The sequence below is a fragment of the Mustela nigripes genome, chromosome 6 (genome assembly GCF_022355385.1).
Source record: "Mustela nigripes isolate SB6536 chromosome 6, MUSNIG.SB6536, whole genome shotgun sequence".
Classification (NCBI taxonomy): Eukaryota; Metazoa; Chordata; class Mammalia; order Carnivora; family Mustelidae; genus Mustela; species Mustela nigripes.
The window spans coordinates 86,787,760-86,803,783 of record NC_081562.1 but is presented as its reverse complement, the minus strand read 5'-3'; the positions used below and the strand labels follow the sequence as shown (position 1 = coordinate 86,803,783).

The 16,024-nt window shown below is 57.8% G+C and overlaps 1 protein-coding gene and 1 long non-coding RNA gene across 2 annotated transcripts; one reads left to right on the top strand and one right to left on the bottom strand.

Moving 5' to 3' along the window:
- Nucleotides 1–2,234: 2,234 nt before the first annotated feature.
- On the bottom strand, nucleotides 2,235–9,902 carry TAMALIN (trafficking regulator and scaffold protein tamalin). The gene is made up of 8 exons (XM_059403166.1): nucleotides 9,539–9,902; nucleotides 7,391–7,440; nucleotides 5,762–5,816; nucleotides 5,561–5,663; nucleotides 4,292–4,385; nucleotides 4,122–4,188; nucleotides 3,838–3,904; nucleotides 2,235–3,450 (listed from the first exon to the last, which is right to left on the bottom strand). The coding sequence occupies exons 1-8, from the start codon at nucleotides 9,788–9,790 to the stop codon at nucleotides 2,960–2,962; spliced, it is 1,179 nt and encodes a 392-aa protein (XP_059259149.1). The 5' UTR covers nucleotides 9,791–9,902; the 3' UTR covers nucleotides 2,235–2,959.
- LOC132019696 (uncharacterized) lies at nucleotides 8,881–15,746 on the top strand. The gene is made up of 4 exons (XR_009404837.1): nucleotides 8,881–8,969; nucleotides 11,945–12,144; nucleotides 12,223–12,352; nucleotides 14,324–15,746. It is a non-coding gene; the product is annotated as an uncharacterized LOC132019696 (long non-coding RNA).
- Nucleotides 15,747–16,024: the final 278 nt, after the last annotated feature.

Below are 16,024 nucleotides of genomic sequence, written 5' to 3'. Positions count from 1 at the left end.
GGGCTTCTTCATCACCCCTACCCCAGGGCTGAGAACAAGGCGGGGGGGGGGGCGGGGAGGGAGGTGGTGATCACCTCTCTGCTGGACTGCCCAGTGGATGAATTCCTATTTATTGAGCACCTGCTGTGTACCTCACTGTGTTAGGCCCCAGAGGTACAGTGTAAACAAGGCTGAGTTTCCTGCCCTAGGGAAGCAGAAGACCTATCTGTACAAAAGAAGTCATGTAATTACCAATGGGGAGTAAGTGCTATAAAGAATATAAAGAAGGAAAAAAACAAAAAACAACAACAACAAAAACTAGAGGAGTCAAGGTAAAGAATGATGAGGACAGGAAACTACTGATCTGATCTGGGAAAGCTCTGTGAGGAAGTGTTTAAGCTGAAGCCGGAGGATGAAGAAATCAGTCTTGTAAAGAAGAATAGTCCAGGCAGAGAGCACACGGTGGGCAAAGGGCGAAGACAAGAAAGGGCTGGGCATATTTGAGGAATTAGACTCAAATATGGAAGAACAGTGTGGCTTAAACAGAAGTGACATTGAAGGAGAAACAATTTGAGCTTGAAGAGAGAGATAGAGACCTGACCCCGGAGGGCCTCCTGCAGGGCATTCCAGTACGCTTGCTCGCAGATGTTGTGCACTGCACAAAATCTCCTGGTTACCACATTCTTGGGCCTGTATGGCTGCTGTCAGCTCAGAGGAAGGGATGTCTTTTTGTCATTTGTCTGCCCAGGAGGACAAGATGTTATGGATAAGCCGTAGGCAACAGTTTGGATTTTATTCTTTTTTTTTTTTTTTTAAGATTTTATTTATTTATTTGACAGAGATCACAAGTAGGCAGAGAGACAGGCAGAGAGAGAGAGAGGAGGAAGCAGGCTCCCCGCTGAGCAGAGAGCTTGATGTGGGGCTCAATCCCAGGACCCTGGGATCATGACCCAAGCCGAAGGCAGAGGCTTTAACCCACTGAGCCACCCAGGCGCCCCTGGATTTTATTCTTTTATTCAGGGGATGCTGTGAGGGGTTTTAAGTGAGGAGGGTTATGGTCAGATTTCCTTTTTGGAAAGATCGAGCCCACACTACTAGGTGAGGGGATGGGCTGGGGGCAAGAGAGGAAGCAGGGAGCCCATTCAGGAGGCAAGTGCAGTTCCATGCAGGACTAAGAGGGTAGGAGATGGCCTGGCTGGGTAAGGTGCCACTCAGACCCCTTAAAGCTGCCCTTGTATGCTGGTCACTGCCAGCAAGCACTGGCACAGGAGTCTCACGTCCCAGGCCTAGCTCCTTGCTTTCTTCGTGACCCTAAATGGGTCACTTGCCTTGGGTCTCCTCAAAGAATGGTCCACCTCCCAGAGATGCTGTGAGCACGTGCTGTCGTTATTGGGGTCCAACTGTGAGCTAGTAGCAGACAAGAATGAAAGTGGCAGAGAAGACAGGAAAGGTCCCCGGAGGGCTGCTGTGAGGAGTGTGCATTGTCACAGGGAGCCAGGCCAGGCCAACACGACTCCACAGAAGTCAAGAAAACTATAGAGGGTGGTGAGTGGTAGGACAGAAAAAGCCAGGGCTCTGCCACAGGGGAAGGTGTGACTGTATTTTCGACTGGGTGGGGAGTCCTTTGGGAAGCAGAGCTGAGGACTGAGGAGGTCAATTATGGGAAGAGTGAAGGCAGAGGGCTTGAGCGGGTGGGATCTGAAGCATTCCGGATATAGTGAAGGGGCCAGAGAAGGAAGCGAGGAGACAAGAAACTGAGGCAGGCGGGGGTGTCAGACAACCCAGCATGGTAGTCAGAATCTTATTTTAGGAGTACAGTGAGGCATTCTAGAGCAATGGAATAGTCAGTAGTTAGGCCTGTCACAGGTTGGGGGGCTGGCGGCTGAGGCCTCCTCTGTGGGAGACCAAGGTCCAGCGCCAAGAGGGTTCCAAGCACAGGGATAGTTAAGTCCTTGAGAGGAGCCTTGGTCACCCCCTGTTGTGAGGATTTGGGAAGGGAAGTTCAAGACAACCAGAAGCCCAAGTTCTGAAGAGGGGGTGGGGCCTCTTCCTCAGGTTCATAAGTGGAAGTCAAGATCCCCCAGACTATGCCCCTGGCTGCAGGCTCCAAGCAAATAAGATGTAAAATACAGTGTAAGGGTGTGTGTGTGTGTGTATGTGTGTTAGGGGGAGGGGTGTGTGGTAGAGTCAGAGCTTTCTGGAGCCCCGTCCTGCCCCACCCCCCATCACCAGGCAGTCACCACGCTGACAACAGATGCAAAAAACCGTCAATTTTATACAGTTTGTGGTTCAGAAGCAACAATATGCAAAACGGTGGAACAGTCTGGGCTGCCCCTATCCCACCTGGACATGCCCACTCCTGTCCCCCAAGGGGCAGAGAACCCAGGACCCCAGCCCGGCAGGACCCAACTTAGTTACAGGCCCCTAGGAGGGGCCAAGCCCTTAGGGGTCGAGGCCGGGAAGGAGGGGGCCCAGCACCTTAGGCCCCTTCAGGGACCCACTGGTTAACTGGAACTGTGCATGTGTGTGGAAGGTAGGGGAACGACCGACGGGGAGGCCATTTCTCCCCTAGGCCAAGGGTGAGGAGCAAGTAAAGCTGAGGAGAGGGCTTTGCGGGACAGGGTTCCTCCCCTCCAGAGGGGTTTTCCTGGACACCCCACAAGGCACTACTGACCCTGATGTAGGATGAACGCCCCCAAACCTCTCCCATCCCCAGCTTGCCTGGTTCTCCCCGCCCCACCTCCCACTGTGGTTTAGGGGAGGATGAGTTGAAAAGGAATCTGGAGCCCCGGGCTCAGCAGCGTTCCACAGAGACAGCTAGGCACCAGCAGACCGGCTGGCGCTGGCAAGGACCCTCTCCCGCTGCGCTGGGCTCCTGGGGTCCCTTGGGGGAGGGCAGGTACCCGCCCCTCCCCTCGCCCCCTTTCTGCACTGGCTGGATAGAATAAATAAATAAATACCTTCCCCACCCACCCCGCCCCTACAGCTGGCTCTCCTCCTCCTCCAGTGAGCGGTTGAGTCCGGGGATAAACTTGAGCAGCCGCCGGCGGAAGCTGCGGTACTTGGCTTTGCGCAGGCCGGGGCCGCACAGGGCCTGCTCCCGGGCCTCAGTCCAGAGCGCGCCCGGCGCCCCGCCGCCGCCGCCGCCCCCAGGGCCCGCGCACCGCACGCTGGCGCTGCGGCTCAGAGCGGCCCGGAGTGTGGACGCCGGAGCCTCGGCGGGGCCTGGGCCGGGAGCGCGGGCGGGGGGCGGCGGCGGCGGCGCAGGCGGCTCGGCGCCCCCGAAGAAGCACGTGTGGTAGACGGCGTCGTCCGCGTCGCCCCCGGCCCGTCGCGCGGCCCCGCGGGGACCCCCGGGCGCGGCCAACAGGGGCCCGAAGGGCAGCGAGCCCGGGAGCAGGCCCGCCCCGTACAGGCAGGAGCGCACCGACTCCAACGTGTCGTAGATGCTCGGGTCCTTCACCACCAGGCCTGCCAAGGAAGAAAGGACAAGAGGGCGGGCCGTCAGAGCGCCCGGGGAGGGGACCTTCGCTCCTTCCTCCCGACCATCCCACTTCCCTCCTCTATAAAACAGGACTGTCCACTCAAGTCCTTAGGAGGACCGGCCAGGGTGCAAGGGCGCCGAAGGTATGTGAAACCCGCTCAGTGAGCCTCGCCGCTCCCATCTGTGAAATGGAGATACCAAGGCTTTGTTGAAGGCCATCATGAGAATGAACCCAGAATGTGTGTGCAGTGTAGTAGCCCAGGGCAGCGCTGTGCCGGGAGTAGTAACCTCTCTCCACCTGGGAGAGGGAAGGAACACTCTAGTTCTGAGGGCCAGCGGGAAGGGGGGTGTGGGTGGGGGCCAGTTCCACTCACCGTGTACCAGCCGCTGCTCCTGCACCATCAGGGACCTGTATTCTCCCCACTTCTCATACAGGGTTTGCTGCAAGAGACACCCCCCCGGCTCCCTGTCAGCAGCTAGCAAGAAACAAGCAGGAGGTGGGAAGAGACAGACTGAGGGGGCGGGCAGTACACAGAAGAAATTTTAAGGTTAAAAGCAGGTTTGCACAGGTAAATGGGCCCCTAGGAAGACTGATGCTGGAAGGGGCAGGGACTGGGGGAGGAGAGGGCCCAGGGGGCCATTATCCGGGCTCTCTTACCTTTAGGTACTGCAGTCGGGCCTCCAATTCTGCCTTCCGAATTGATGTCCCATACAGAGTTTCCAGCCTGGGGAGGTTGGGGAATCAAAAGGCTGTGTAAACCCACAGGGTGTGGAAACTGAGAGAAGCTGAGCTCCGGGATCCTCAGGGACTGCGGCACCTGGACCTACCTGAGAACGTTTCCAGATGCCTTAATGATGTCAACGATCTCTCGATGCCGGATGCCTTCCACATTCAGGCCATTGACACTGGCAATGGTGTCCCCTGCCAGGCAGAGAGGGGGATCAGTATCTGTTCCTTGAGGTATGGCCTAAGAATTCTAGCCCCCCACCCGAGCTGGAAAGGGTCAGGGTAAGAACCTCACAGAATGCTCCTGAGCTCCCTCCAGCCACTCCTCATGGTTGTGGGGGAAACCTCGTCCTGGCCCAGCACACCCGCTGCAGGAGTCAGGCCCTCATACGCCCACACCTTCACCCCACCCTCAGGAAAATGTCCCCAAAGGCTGAGCCCTCTCAGATACCCTGGGCTGCCCCTGGAGCTGGTTACTTCTGTCTAGTCCACAGGGGGTCATGAGACTCAGCCAAAACAGGGAGGGGTCAGGATGAGCACAGAGCTGGGACCTGATACCAGCACCCTGGCATGAGAGGCCTCAGCTTCTGAGAGCCTCAGCCACCTAAGAACCTCCTGACTTGAGGCAGGGGAAGCCATCCTCTCCGAGGGCCCACTTCCCATCTGTAAAAAAGGGGGTGTGGATCCCTACTGTGGCTACTTCTGGGATCCACAGGGAGAGTGGATGTGAAGGTATTGTGCAAAGTTGAAGTATACCAGTTGGCCAGCAGGGGCTGCTGGTGAGTGGGCACGGAGGTGTGGCTCAGGGAAGAAAGTGGTAATGGAATCGGGAGAGGGGCAGTGAGTTCGTAGGGTCTCAATCCCCTCCCTGGGTCCTGGGGCTCTAGATTTGGCCAATCCCAAGAGTCCCCTAGTGGAAGCATCATATCATCATTTCCTTGTTAAAGGAAGGAACACAGGTACCCCAGAGTCGGGCCAGGTCGGTGTGGGATAGGTCCTGATCTCCAATACCAAGCAGATCTAAAGGAACGTTGCACCTTTCCCAACTCCTGCCCTGGGATGGAGGGCCAGATTGCCAGGAGGAAGGAAAACAGCAGCAGAAACATCTGCCATTAACCAGGCCCTGGCTCTGTGCCTGGGGAAACCCCAGGCATGTTACTGCCCCCATTTTGCAGATTGGACTGCTCAATATCACACAGTAAATGGCATCTTTGCTTGGATCCAAAGCCTAGATTCTATCCATTCTTTTTGGCCTTCTCAAAACAGGAGGAGGAAGGGGACTGATTTCAGAAGACATTTCTCAGCCCCTCTGCTTGGGAGTAAGGTCATCCCACCTGCCTGAAGCCCTGTGTCCTGGGCTCAAGCCTCACCTGGTGTGAGCCCAGCCAGCTGGGCAGGGCTGGACTCATGAACCCGACAGACAAAAGTCACCATCTCCACACGCTGCTCCTCCCGGTGATGAAGGCCGTATGTCTGTCAGAGACAAGGGAACAATCCGCCAGGGCTGTGGCAGGGGCCAGCCATCCCTGGCCTCCCGATCCCTCACTCCCTCGGTACCCAGCTTCTCCCACCTGGATCTCAAAGCCAAAGGTCTGGTTCTCTTCCTTCTCCAAAGTCAGCACTTTCCTGCAAGGGGACACAGGGGCCATTTCAGGACTGTCATGATGAAAAGGAACTTGCTGGTCCCATAGCGTGGCCTTCCACTGATGTTGGGGGTCTATTCTAGAACACCCAGGCAGGACTCATCGGTCTCCAGCCACAACCCACTCTCATCACGGGTTGTTGGAATGCCCGTCCCAATCCCCAGCCCAGATCAGCTTCATGGAGCCACAGACAATCAATCCAACCTCCGGGGCAGGGAGGCACTGGAAATAGCTGGCCCCCAAAGGGAATGGACTCTCCGAGCTTTTGAGCTACTCCTCCAGCTTTCTAGCAAGCCCTAGGGTACCACTCACTGACTCGCTGAGGCCCTGAATTCGGGCCCCAGCCCTGAGCCTCTCCACACGGCAGCCTTGGGGAGAGGGCTGGCCCCACCCCCGGAGGCCAGTCACGAGGCTCAGCCCAGACCACAGCTGCTCCTCCCAGCTGCCCGGGCCAGCCCACCAGATGTGAGGCTGGGGGGAGGGGAACCTCAAGGCCGCCCCTTCCCGCACTGAAGGCCTGCCCACTGGACACAATGGTCTGGAGCCGCTCCAGATCCTCGCCTGCTGGGGGAGCCCAGAGTTTCCTCTGCCCACCCCCACCCCCTTCCTTCCCGCCCTGCCAGAGGCCGAGTGAAAGCAGCCTCCAGAGGCTCCTTCAAGTCTCTGGCCTCAGAAAGGCCATGGAGACCCAGGCCCACAGCTCCCAGCTTGATCCAGATGCCCCCAAATGCTGACCAGCAACTCCCAGTCCTAACTTGAGCTCCTCCCCACCAGGAAAGAAGGCCTTTACCCCCACTGTGTGTGTTGTGCGTTGGGCCGAGGAATAGGGTGACTGAAGTTGTGTATTACCCCAGTGCTCTCTGGGTTTCTGCAAGTGTTGGCCAACTTTTTTCTGCAAAGGGCCAGATAGTACATATTTTAGGCTTTCTTTGCGAGCTCCATTTGGCCCCTGTCATAGATTGTTCTTTGTTGTTATTTTTACAACCCTTTAGAACTAGAAAAACAACTCTTAGCTCAGGGGCCCAACAGGCCAATCTGGCTAGCGGGCTGTCGTCTGCTGATTCCTTTTAGCAGCCAGGCCCCAGTCTGCATGGGACTGAGCAGTGTAGGGCCTGAGGTCAGCACCTACTTCAGCCCTGGCCCCAGGATGGGGGCAGCAGAGGACTAAGCTTTTGGAGGCAGGGGTCGCTGGACTCAAACAGCCGGACACAGCCAGGCTAGGGTCTGGGCCCTAGGGTGGGCTGGGACCAGGAGAGCTCAGGGGAGACCCCGAAGACTTCCACTTCCTCCACCTCCCAGATCCGGATCTCCCTGGGGAGGGGTAACTGGCAGGACTGAGGGTGGCATGAGGAGCACCTGATGACTAAGAATCCCTACCTCCTTTCTCTGCCACCCCCTTAACACAGCCCACGCCCCCACCTGCCCCTCACTCCTAGCGAGGGAAGCCTGCTGAGAGAATGACTCCCACTGGGCCGAGAGCGGTGTCCTGCTGCTCTCCACCCCCAGCCCACCTGACCCATGAGGACCAGAGCAGGGGCTGGGATGCTGGCGACTCACCGCTGCTGTTCGGGACTCTGGCCAAGATTCTTCCAGCGGAATCCTGAGCCCTGGGTGGGCAGATACAGAGGAAGGAGCAGGTGAGGGGTACTGTCCTCTAGCCCATGCTGACAGTCCTACTCTGGCAGGTCCCTCCCCTGGGCTCCAGCCCTGGACCCAGCACCTCACTTCCTGTCGCCTGCCTGTCTGGTGCCAGTTCCATACCTGCTTTGGGTCCAGTGTAACTATTCGCCAAGCACCGCTGCGGCATCACCACACAGAGCTCTCCCTAAGGCTCTACCCCATAACTGAGACTGTGGGAACACAACAGTCTACTGGGTTCCTGATGCATGGACTTCTAAGCACTGTGCTAGCCCAGATGGCGAGGGGGGCAAAAGGGGGACTCATTAATCTAGATAGAATAGTCTCTACCCTCAGGGTGCATGTCTGCAGGACTCAGAGCCTCCAGACTCTGAAAGCTGAGATATGGGTTCTTTCCTGATGTTCCCAAAGAAGGGCAAGGGGACCCTGGGCTTGCTTATCAAGGTACTCCAGAGACACCACCACTCCCACCACCAGTTGGGCATCTCCTTCTATTTTCTCAGTCGCAAACAGAGACTTGGGGGTATTGGGGTCAGAGACCCAGGTCTGGAGGGCCAGCAGTTCCAGCCTGAACATGAAAAGTCAGGGGACAGTTGGGCCACCCCTCCTCCCCCAAACTACAGGCCGTTTCAGGAACCAACTGTGGATCCCAGCAGTAGGTGGCCAGCTGCACCCAGCTCCACCTGGATTTCTCCACGTTGCCATATTATTTTGTTGCACTCTTGGACAAAACAAACAAAAACCAGACCTCAAAGTTGTCCTTAACTCTCACTATACTTAGGAGAGAGACTGGGAGGGGTTTTTTTTTTGGGGGGGGGGGGTCAGAGCTGAAGATTCCTCCTTTCTTGGGACCCTGGAGCAACTAGTCTCTCTCCTTCCCTAAAATTATTGGCCCTTGGAAGAGGCTGTGCCAGACCAACCCCTGTCCCACAAGCCCTAAACAGCCCAGGGCCTTCTTGGTCCCTTCCCTAGTTAACCCTCCCCCCAGGCTGCCCCAAGGCTAGGAAGAGAAGTGAGCCCTCTTTTTCCAGAACCAAAGACTGGCCTCAGGGGTGGGGGCAGTTCCCAAATGGGCCAGGGTGGAAGGACTGGGCAGCATAGAGAGAGACCCCTTTGTCTTTCAACCCGATTTTCATAAAATGCAAATTCTCAACAAGCTGTTCATTGTATGGGGGGGGGGAGCCAAGGGCCTGGAAGGGGGGGGACGGGCTGAACGGGGGAAGGCCCCCCCCCCCCCCCCCCCCCCGCCCCGCAACCTGGGTCTGTGTCCCGACTTCTGAGCGTTCAGGTTCACAGGCCAGAGGAAGAGCCCCGCAGAGGGGGCGACTCCGAGGGCGGACGCGGCTCGCATCCTTCCTGCCCCGCGGGCGCCCTGCGACCCCTCCCACCGCGTCCGGTCCCGGCAAAGTCCCGGGAGCCATGCCCTCGCGCCCAGCACCTTCGTCGCGGGGCAAGGCGCAGGCCCGGAGCCCAGCAATCCGGGCGTCCCCTCGGAAGGGTGAGCTCTCGGGAGTCCGCCGTGCCGCACGCACTTTCTCGTCCACCCGCCTCCCTCTCCCCCACGGGCTCTGAGACCCTCAGCGTGTCCCGGCGAGCGGCGGGACCGTAGCCCTAGGCCTCCGCGCTCCAACTGGAGAAGCCCAGGCGAAGGGTCCAGGGGGCTTCGAGACACCCGGGCGCGGGAGGTGGGGCACAAGGGTGCTGAAGGCCAGATGGAGAGAGCCGGAGAAGAGGGTGCTCGGGAAGGAGAGGAGCGAGACGAGACGGCTGCGCGTGGGGAGCGGAGTGGGGAGCCGACGAGATCGGGGGCGGCGTGGAGGCGGGGGAGGCTTGAGCCTTTGGAGGAGAGGGCCGAGGAGCCTGACCGAGCGACAGCAGGTTCAGAACGTGTCGGGGGGAAGAGCGGGCTGGGGAAGTAGGTGGGGGACGCGGTGGTCCCCGAGGAATATGTCGTGGGGTTAACGAGCACAGATGCCGGATGTTGCGGGGCTGAGCAGGTCTCGAGGAAAAGACACCAGAGGGTACCAAGGGCTGGGGGGCCGTTGGAGTTGGGGGGTGGGGACGCACCTTTCGGCGGGGCAGGGTGCCCCCGGACACGGCGAGCGCGCGATACAGCTCAGCCGGGTGATAGTCCTCCAGCGCCGCGTACAGGTCGTCTCCGGGGGCCCCAGAGCTGGCGGCTGCAGCACGGGGGCCCGAGGCCGGGGTCGGGGCCGGAGTGGAGGGAGCGACTTCCGAGTCGGGAGCCCGCGCGGCGGGGTCCGGAGCGGCCGCCGCCTCCTCTTTCTGCTGCAGCTTCCTGAGTCGGCGGAGGGTCATGGCTCCAGCGCCCGGCGACCGGGGACCCTCGGAGGCGGTGCTCGTGCGCGCGACAGGGGTGCTTGCGGCTAGAGGGTGCCAGCCGGGCGGGCCCCGGGTCGCTTCCCTTTATAGGATCAGCGAGCTGGGCGGGCTGGGGGGCGGGCGGGGAGCGGCCTCGGATGGCCTCGCCCCTAGAGCGGCAGGCCCCGCCCCCTGGGGGGGCTGCTGCCCAGGAGCCCCGCCCACGGCGTCCACCGCCCCGCCAGGCTGGGGAAAGCCTAGGGACCTGAACACTCACTGGGGAAAGCCTAGCCACGAAGGAGGGAAGCAGGACGTCCTCGGACGGGGGTCTCCCGGATACCTGACGTGTTTGTGTGTGTGTGTGGGGGGGGGGTGTTCCCGGATACATGGTGTGTGTGTGTGTGTGTGTGTGTGTGTGTGGTTTTAAGGAAGGAGGTTTGGAGGCTCAGGGGAAGATTCTAGGAGATCCAGAGGGCTGCAGGAGACTTTGGGCAAGGGGAGAGTGGCAGCAGCGCTGTGCAGGGGTATGTACAACGGGTGGGATGAAGTCCCAAAAGAGGTTAGAGATACCCCTTACTGTGCAGAAGCCCCTAGGGAGTGACGGTCAAGGATATCCCCTTTGCACAGCTGCCCAAGAAGAGGTGAGAGAGGCTCCCTCCCTGCTCAAGGGGCAAGGGAAGCAGTGGAAACCCAGCAGCCGTGGGTGTGGGCATAATTCTGGCCTGTCCCTTAAAGGGTCAGGAGTGGTCCCTCCTGGATAAGCCTTTCCCTAGCTCCTGATGTTGGAGCTCAGACACCCCTTTTCCCAGTAGAAAGATCTTAACTATGCATTGACTCATGGGGAGGGGAATGTGCCTGAGCCGAGTGGGTGCTCAGGGCTGGGGCAGGTGCTCCATCGTTCTCTGACCCCCTCTTTGGGACCAGCCCCCAAGACTCTCCCGCCCCCCCACCCCACCCACTGCCTGTGTTACTGTGGCTGCCAGGCAGTGGGAGAGACTGGGATGGCCCAGCTGAAGTCGCTGTCGTCAGAGGTGCCCAAATAAGAAGTGAGAGGAGGAAGTGGAAGGCCAGTCTTGGCGTCTAAAGAGCAGCTAGCCACCACAGGGCGTCAGCACCACAAGCTGGGGGCCTCCACATCCCACCATGGGCCACTAAAGAGAGGCTGGGGAGGTACGGTCCCATCTGTCCCTTTCTCCTCCAGTCTTCCCAAACCTGTGTTATGCCTTTACAACTGACATTTATTGAGCAGTAATCCGGGGCCGTTCACATTGTTGTGTGTGTGCGCTGCATTACATACATGTGTGAACTCACTTGGTCTTCCTAATAAGCCTATGTAATCGGTACCTCACAGATGGGGAAACTGAGGCCCAGAGAGGTTGAATAACTCGCTCTAGGCCCCTGAGTGGCAGAACTGAGACTCCAACCCAGGGAGCCTGATTCCAGAACCTGGGGTTTTAACCCCGTGTCATGCTGTCTCCTTCAGTTCCCCATTCGCCCTACATTTCCAGCCCTGCTCCAGGCCAGGTGCTGGCTGGGCACTGAGCTTACAGAGGCTCTAGGTCTGGTTACGTACACGTTCCTGTGCTAGTTCTGAGGGCCAGCATGAGAGGTACGGAGAGCCAAGTGGCCATATCTACTTGAAGAGGCCAGGAAGGGCTTTCTGTCTCCTGTCTGTCTCAGTCCACAGGTCTGTCTCAGTCTCTGTGCTTCTGTGTCTCCTCGACTCATGTCACTGCCCCAGCCCCAGGCCCCTGGGGCCCCAGCCCCTGAAGGAGGTGTGGGTGGGAGGGGTGCTTTGCCACCCTTCAGTAATTAGCACAAGTCCAGATGGCAGGATGCTTGTTGGGTGGCGGAGGTAGGGGGGGGCACAGAGGGTGGGTTGGGGACTGCTGGGAGCCAAGAGCTAGCTCCCTTAGTGTCTTCCTCTCCCTCCTCCCACCTACCCCTTGGCACCACCAAGTGGCCATCAGCTGAGGGGCCGAGGGGGTGTTGGTGGGGAAACATGGGACTATATTGTGAAGCATGAGCACAGATGGACCCCTGGACCGTCTGCTGCCTGCTCCCGACAGACGGCATCTGTGGTGCGGGTGGGGGTGGGGTGGGGGATGGGGAGGCGATAGGCATTGGTTTCTATTCTCTTCACTCCTGCAGCTGTCCCCAAAGGGACCAGCAAAAGGGCACCTTGTACAGTCTCTTGTGGGAAGGACTACCACCCCAGCTATCACAGAGGGCAAGCCCACAGACACCACCTTGTCTGAAAGCCGAAGTGGACGCCTCAGGTATCACGGCACCAGCGTCTCGAGCCCTATTAAGACAGTCCTCCTTCAGGCTGACGTGGAGGCAATCTGCAGGTCAGTCTGCCTTTCTGCCTCCGAGTGAGGGCACAGCACCAGAGAACTGAAGTTCACACAAGTTTCCCTCTCCTATAGGGAGGGCTCGGAAGACGCAATGTGAGGCTCATTGTATGATTTGCTTAGATCCTGGAGTTGGAGAGCTGGAAAGGAAGGGTCTCATGGCCCCGTGATGATACAAGGAGGTCCAAGCACTCATTGAAAGGAGGTAAACTGAGGCCAGGGAGGAAGGATGGTGGCAGAACAGGCACTAGAACCCACGAGATCCAAGGTCTCCTGACTCCAGGGACTGTTTAATTCAGCTGCTAGCAGCTCCCCTGAGAGCTCAGAGATCCTCGCCTGCTTCCTGCTCCACATCTCATCAGTTTCTCCAGGGAGGGAAAGGGGAGCCCGGGGAGCCCAGGACGCCGCACTACGGGGTGGTGATGCCCTCTGGTGGCCATGTGTCTCTTGCTGGAAAATCTTCAAACGGGAGTGAAGGGCTGTCTGGTTCAGTGTCAGGCTCCTCCTTGAATCTGAGCAGGGTTCCCGGATCATCCACGTCTCCTCTACTGCGCAAGAGGGTCTGTGTCCCACCGAGATGCCACGCTGCACTTTGGTTGGTGTTCGCCGAGTTCTGGAGTCCCGCCGAAGTCGCAGTTCGGAGGTTCTGTTTTTGCTCTCCCCCAGGGCTGCTGTGCCGTCATTGGGGAGATTCAACAAACAGTGGCAGACAGCTGGTGGGCCTCCTCTGTGCTACAACCCCCAGAGGCCAGACACGCAGGGACCCTGAAGCTTTGCATTCTCCCTCCCTCCACTCCTCCACGACTTCCTCCTAAGCCTGAGTCTCTTGTCTAGCATCTGTTCTCCCCATCCTATCTTCTGCAGCTTCTTAAAGCTCAGGGGTGGCAAGGAGGATGGCGGGGGGTGGGGAGGGGGGAGCATGCTGCACCTTGCCCTCAGGGAGGCCTCCTTGCAAATGCCCCAGGCTCTGGGACCTCAGACATGTGCACTCCATCTGTATCCTCTCCCCGAGCCAGTCTGTGTTTCAGAATGAGCTCCCCAGCTTTGCTTACTTTCCCTCCAGCTGCCCTGGTTCTTAGCTCTCAGGATAGGGCCTGCTGTGTGTGGTGAGGGTTCCTTCCACTCATGGCCAAGGCCCGAGGAAGACCCCTTCTCTTTGGGACAAGTCCCTGCTGGGATACCTAATAGTCAACGGGCCTGGTGGAGGAAGCGGGGAGAGCTGAATCTTGTCCCCACAGGCGGGCTCAAGCTCTCGGGAAGTTAGGGTACTTGGGGGTGAGAGCTCCAGCTGCTCAGGCTGCTCTGGAGTCTAATGCAGTGTCAACTTGGGCATTTGATTCCAGAACAGGGAGGAAGAGTAATAGGTCACTGAGACTTCTATCTGGGTACTGCCGCTGCTCCTGAACCGGGGAGGCGGGGAGAGGGGGGCCTTGGACTCAGCTGGTGCTCTGGTTGGGAATGAGGGCCTGGGCCCCCTGCCTGCGGGACACCGAGGGAGGCAGAGACAGCCGGTGGGCAGCTGACGGGGCAGGGAGTGGCTGTTCTTCTTAATGGCTCTCATGACCCAACAGTTTCCACTGGGTAGTGTGGTGCTGGGGCCCAGGGGAGCCTGGCAGTGGGGAGGATCCAGCACGGCCCACAGAGCCAATTCTGGGGGGTCTGGGAGTAAGGGCAAGGCAGATACAGCAGCTTATTTGTTCTAGATCGGGGTGGCCTCTGGGTCTAGTTTGGCCAGAGGCCTGGGACCACCTTGCCTCTTGGGTGGGGATGGCAAGGTGTCTCCGACTTGAACAGGGGAGACTGACGGAAGAAGGGAGGGTTGGCTCCCCAGCTTTCCTCACCGCATCCACGCGCTGCTATTAGAACTTAGGGAACCTGTTGCTTTACCTTGGCTCCTTTCAGGATGTGGAGATAGTGAGGGCAGAAAAGGGCGGTCCTCCAGGCCTCGGACACCCCAGCCTTCCTCCCTCTGGGCACGGACAGCTGCTGGGGAGCTCATCCCCGGTTCCCTTTCCGGGGGGGGGGGGGAAGGGGGTGGAGCACCCAAGTTTCCCCCACCTACTCCCAACTGACTTTTCCCCGCCCGACTCCAGAATCAGCTCCCCTCTTTCCCTCTCTGCCTCTGGTTAGGCCCCAAACCTGTGTGTTCTTCCTCTCGTCTCTTCCTTTCCTCCAGCTGTTCCCGTGCGACCGTTGCCGCTCGTGACATCTGCGAGGTGATCTTCCCCGACATGAACAGGATCACCTCATCCCTATTCCCTCCGTGAGGGAGCTGGAACTTCAGAGAGGTTTTAACCTATGGGCAACTCCACAGAAGCATGTTGCTGAGAAACATTTCTGGAGACTGAGCCCAGGCTCAAGGGAACAAACCACTGATGGGCAGAGTCTGAGGTAGCTGTCACAAGTGATGGCACTGTTGGCCCCCAGGATGAAGTCTTTTTTATCTCAGCATGGGACAGCCCCCTTGCGCTAGCCAGCCATAGCAGAGGACATCTGTGGTTCTTGAATGGTGACACCTCTAGAACCCTCTCCTCAGTCAGCAGGCTGAGGCCTACAACAAAACAGAGATGTCACCTCTCTTGACCCCTTGCTTACTGTCTGTCCTGTGCTCCTGGGTCATTCTCTATCAACCACTCTCCTAGCATGCCCCTTGCTACATTGTGGTTGTCTGTCTACTAGTCCAGTCCACCAGTCAGGGAGCCCCTGGAGGGCAGGGATGCACGGGGTTCCCTAGGCACCCCGTCTGTGCTTCCATGACACGTTACATATAGTTCCATAAGGGGACTTGCCAGACTGCCTTATTGTTCTTTCTGTACAAACCATCTCTCTGCCTTGAAGAGCAAGGACCATAGACTGTCTTTGTATTCTCTCTGCATTAACACATTAAGGTTGCTCAACAAATTAAAGAAAGCCTAGTCCATCCGATTGTTCTTTAAACCTTCCTACCTTATTAGCCCCCTTCCGTGAGTCCCAAGGAGGATTCCTAGATGAACCCAAGGCTCTCTGCTATATTCCTTAAATCCCATCCTGTCTGACCATGGGATGCTCAACGACTTCCGGAATGTGGCGTCAGTTGTTTGGCTGAACCTGTCTAGAAGTTGCGTGAGGGTGTGCTTTAGTTGTGATTAACGTTTAAATCAGCAGATTTTGAATAAAGCAAAATACCCTCCTTTATGTGGATGGGCCTCGTCTAATCAGTTGAAGGCCTTAACCAGTTGAAGTCCGTGAGGGAGAAGGAATTCTGCATCCGGAATGCCTTCAGATCCAAGACTGCAACATCAATTCTTCTCTGGATCTCTAGCTGTTGGCCTGATTTCAAACCTGCCAGTCCCCATAGTCAAGAGTCACATCCTTAAAATATCCATCCACCCAACCATCCATCCATCTATCCATCCATCTCATTGGTTGGGTTTCTCTGGAGAACCATAGTACACCATTTCCCCCTCCTGCCACCTTCCTTATGCACCCCTCCTATGTTCCCGAGTGTCTCTTGAACTCTACTGCTTTACTTTTAATTTTGTTTTGGTTGTATTTCGCAAGCATGCTCTCCAGCCTGTAAAGATCAGAAGACAGGACCTGGTGGGGACAAAAATTGACAATGTGTGAAACAAAAACACCCAAATGATACACTATTCAAAAGAATTCAGGTCTCCTGTGTCATGGGCCTTACAAAGGCAAAACATTGTTAGTAACTGTCAAGAGCACACAAAGGCGTACCCCATGGTTGCCATTCTTTCAGGATGGTAAAGTTGAAGCTGCAATCCACAGCCTAGTGGGTTTTTTGTCCATGCCTGGCCAGGTGATGGATTCTTCACAGGATGGCTTTTTGATGGGGTTGAGATTCCCCACAAGCCATGTCACCTTTCTTTCAACAAAG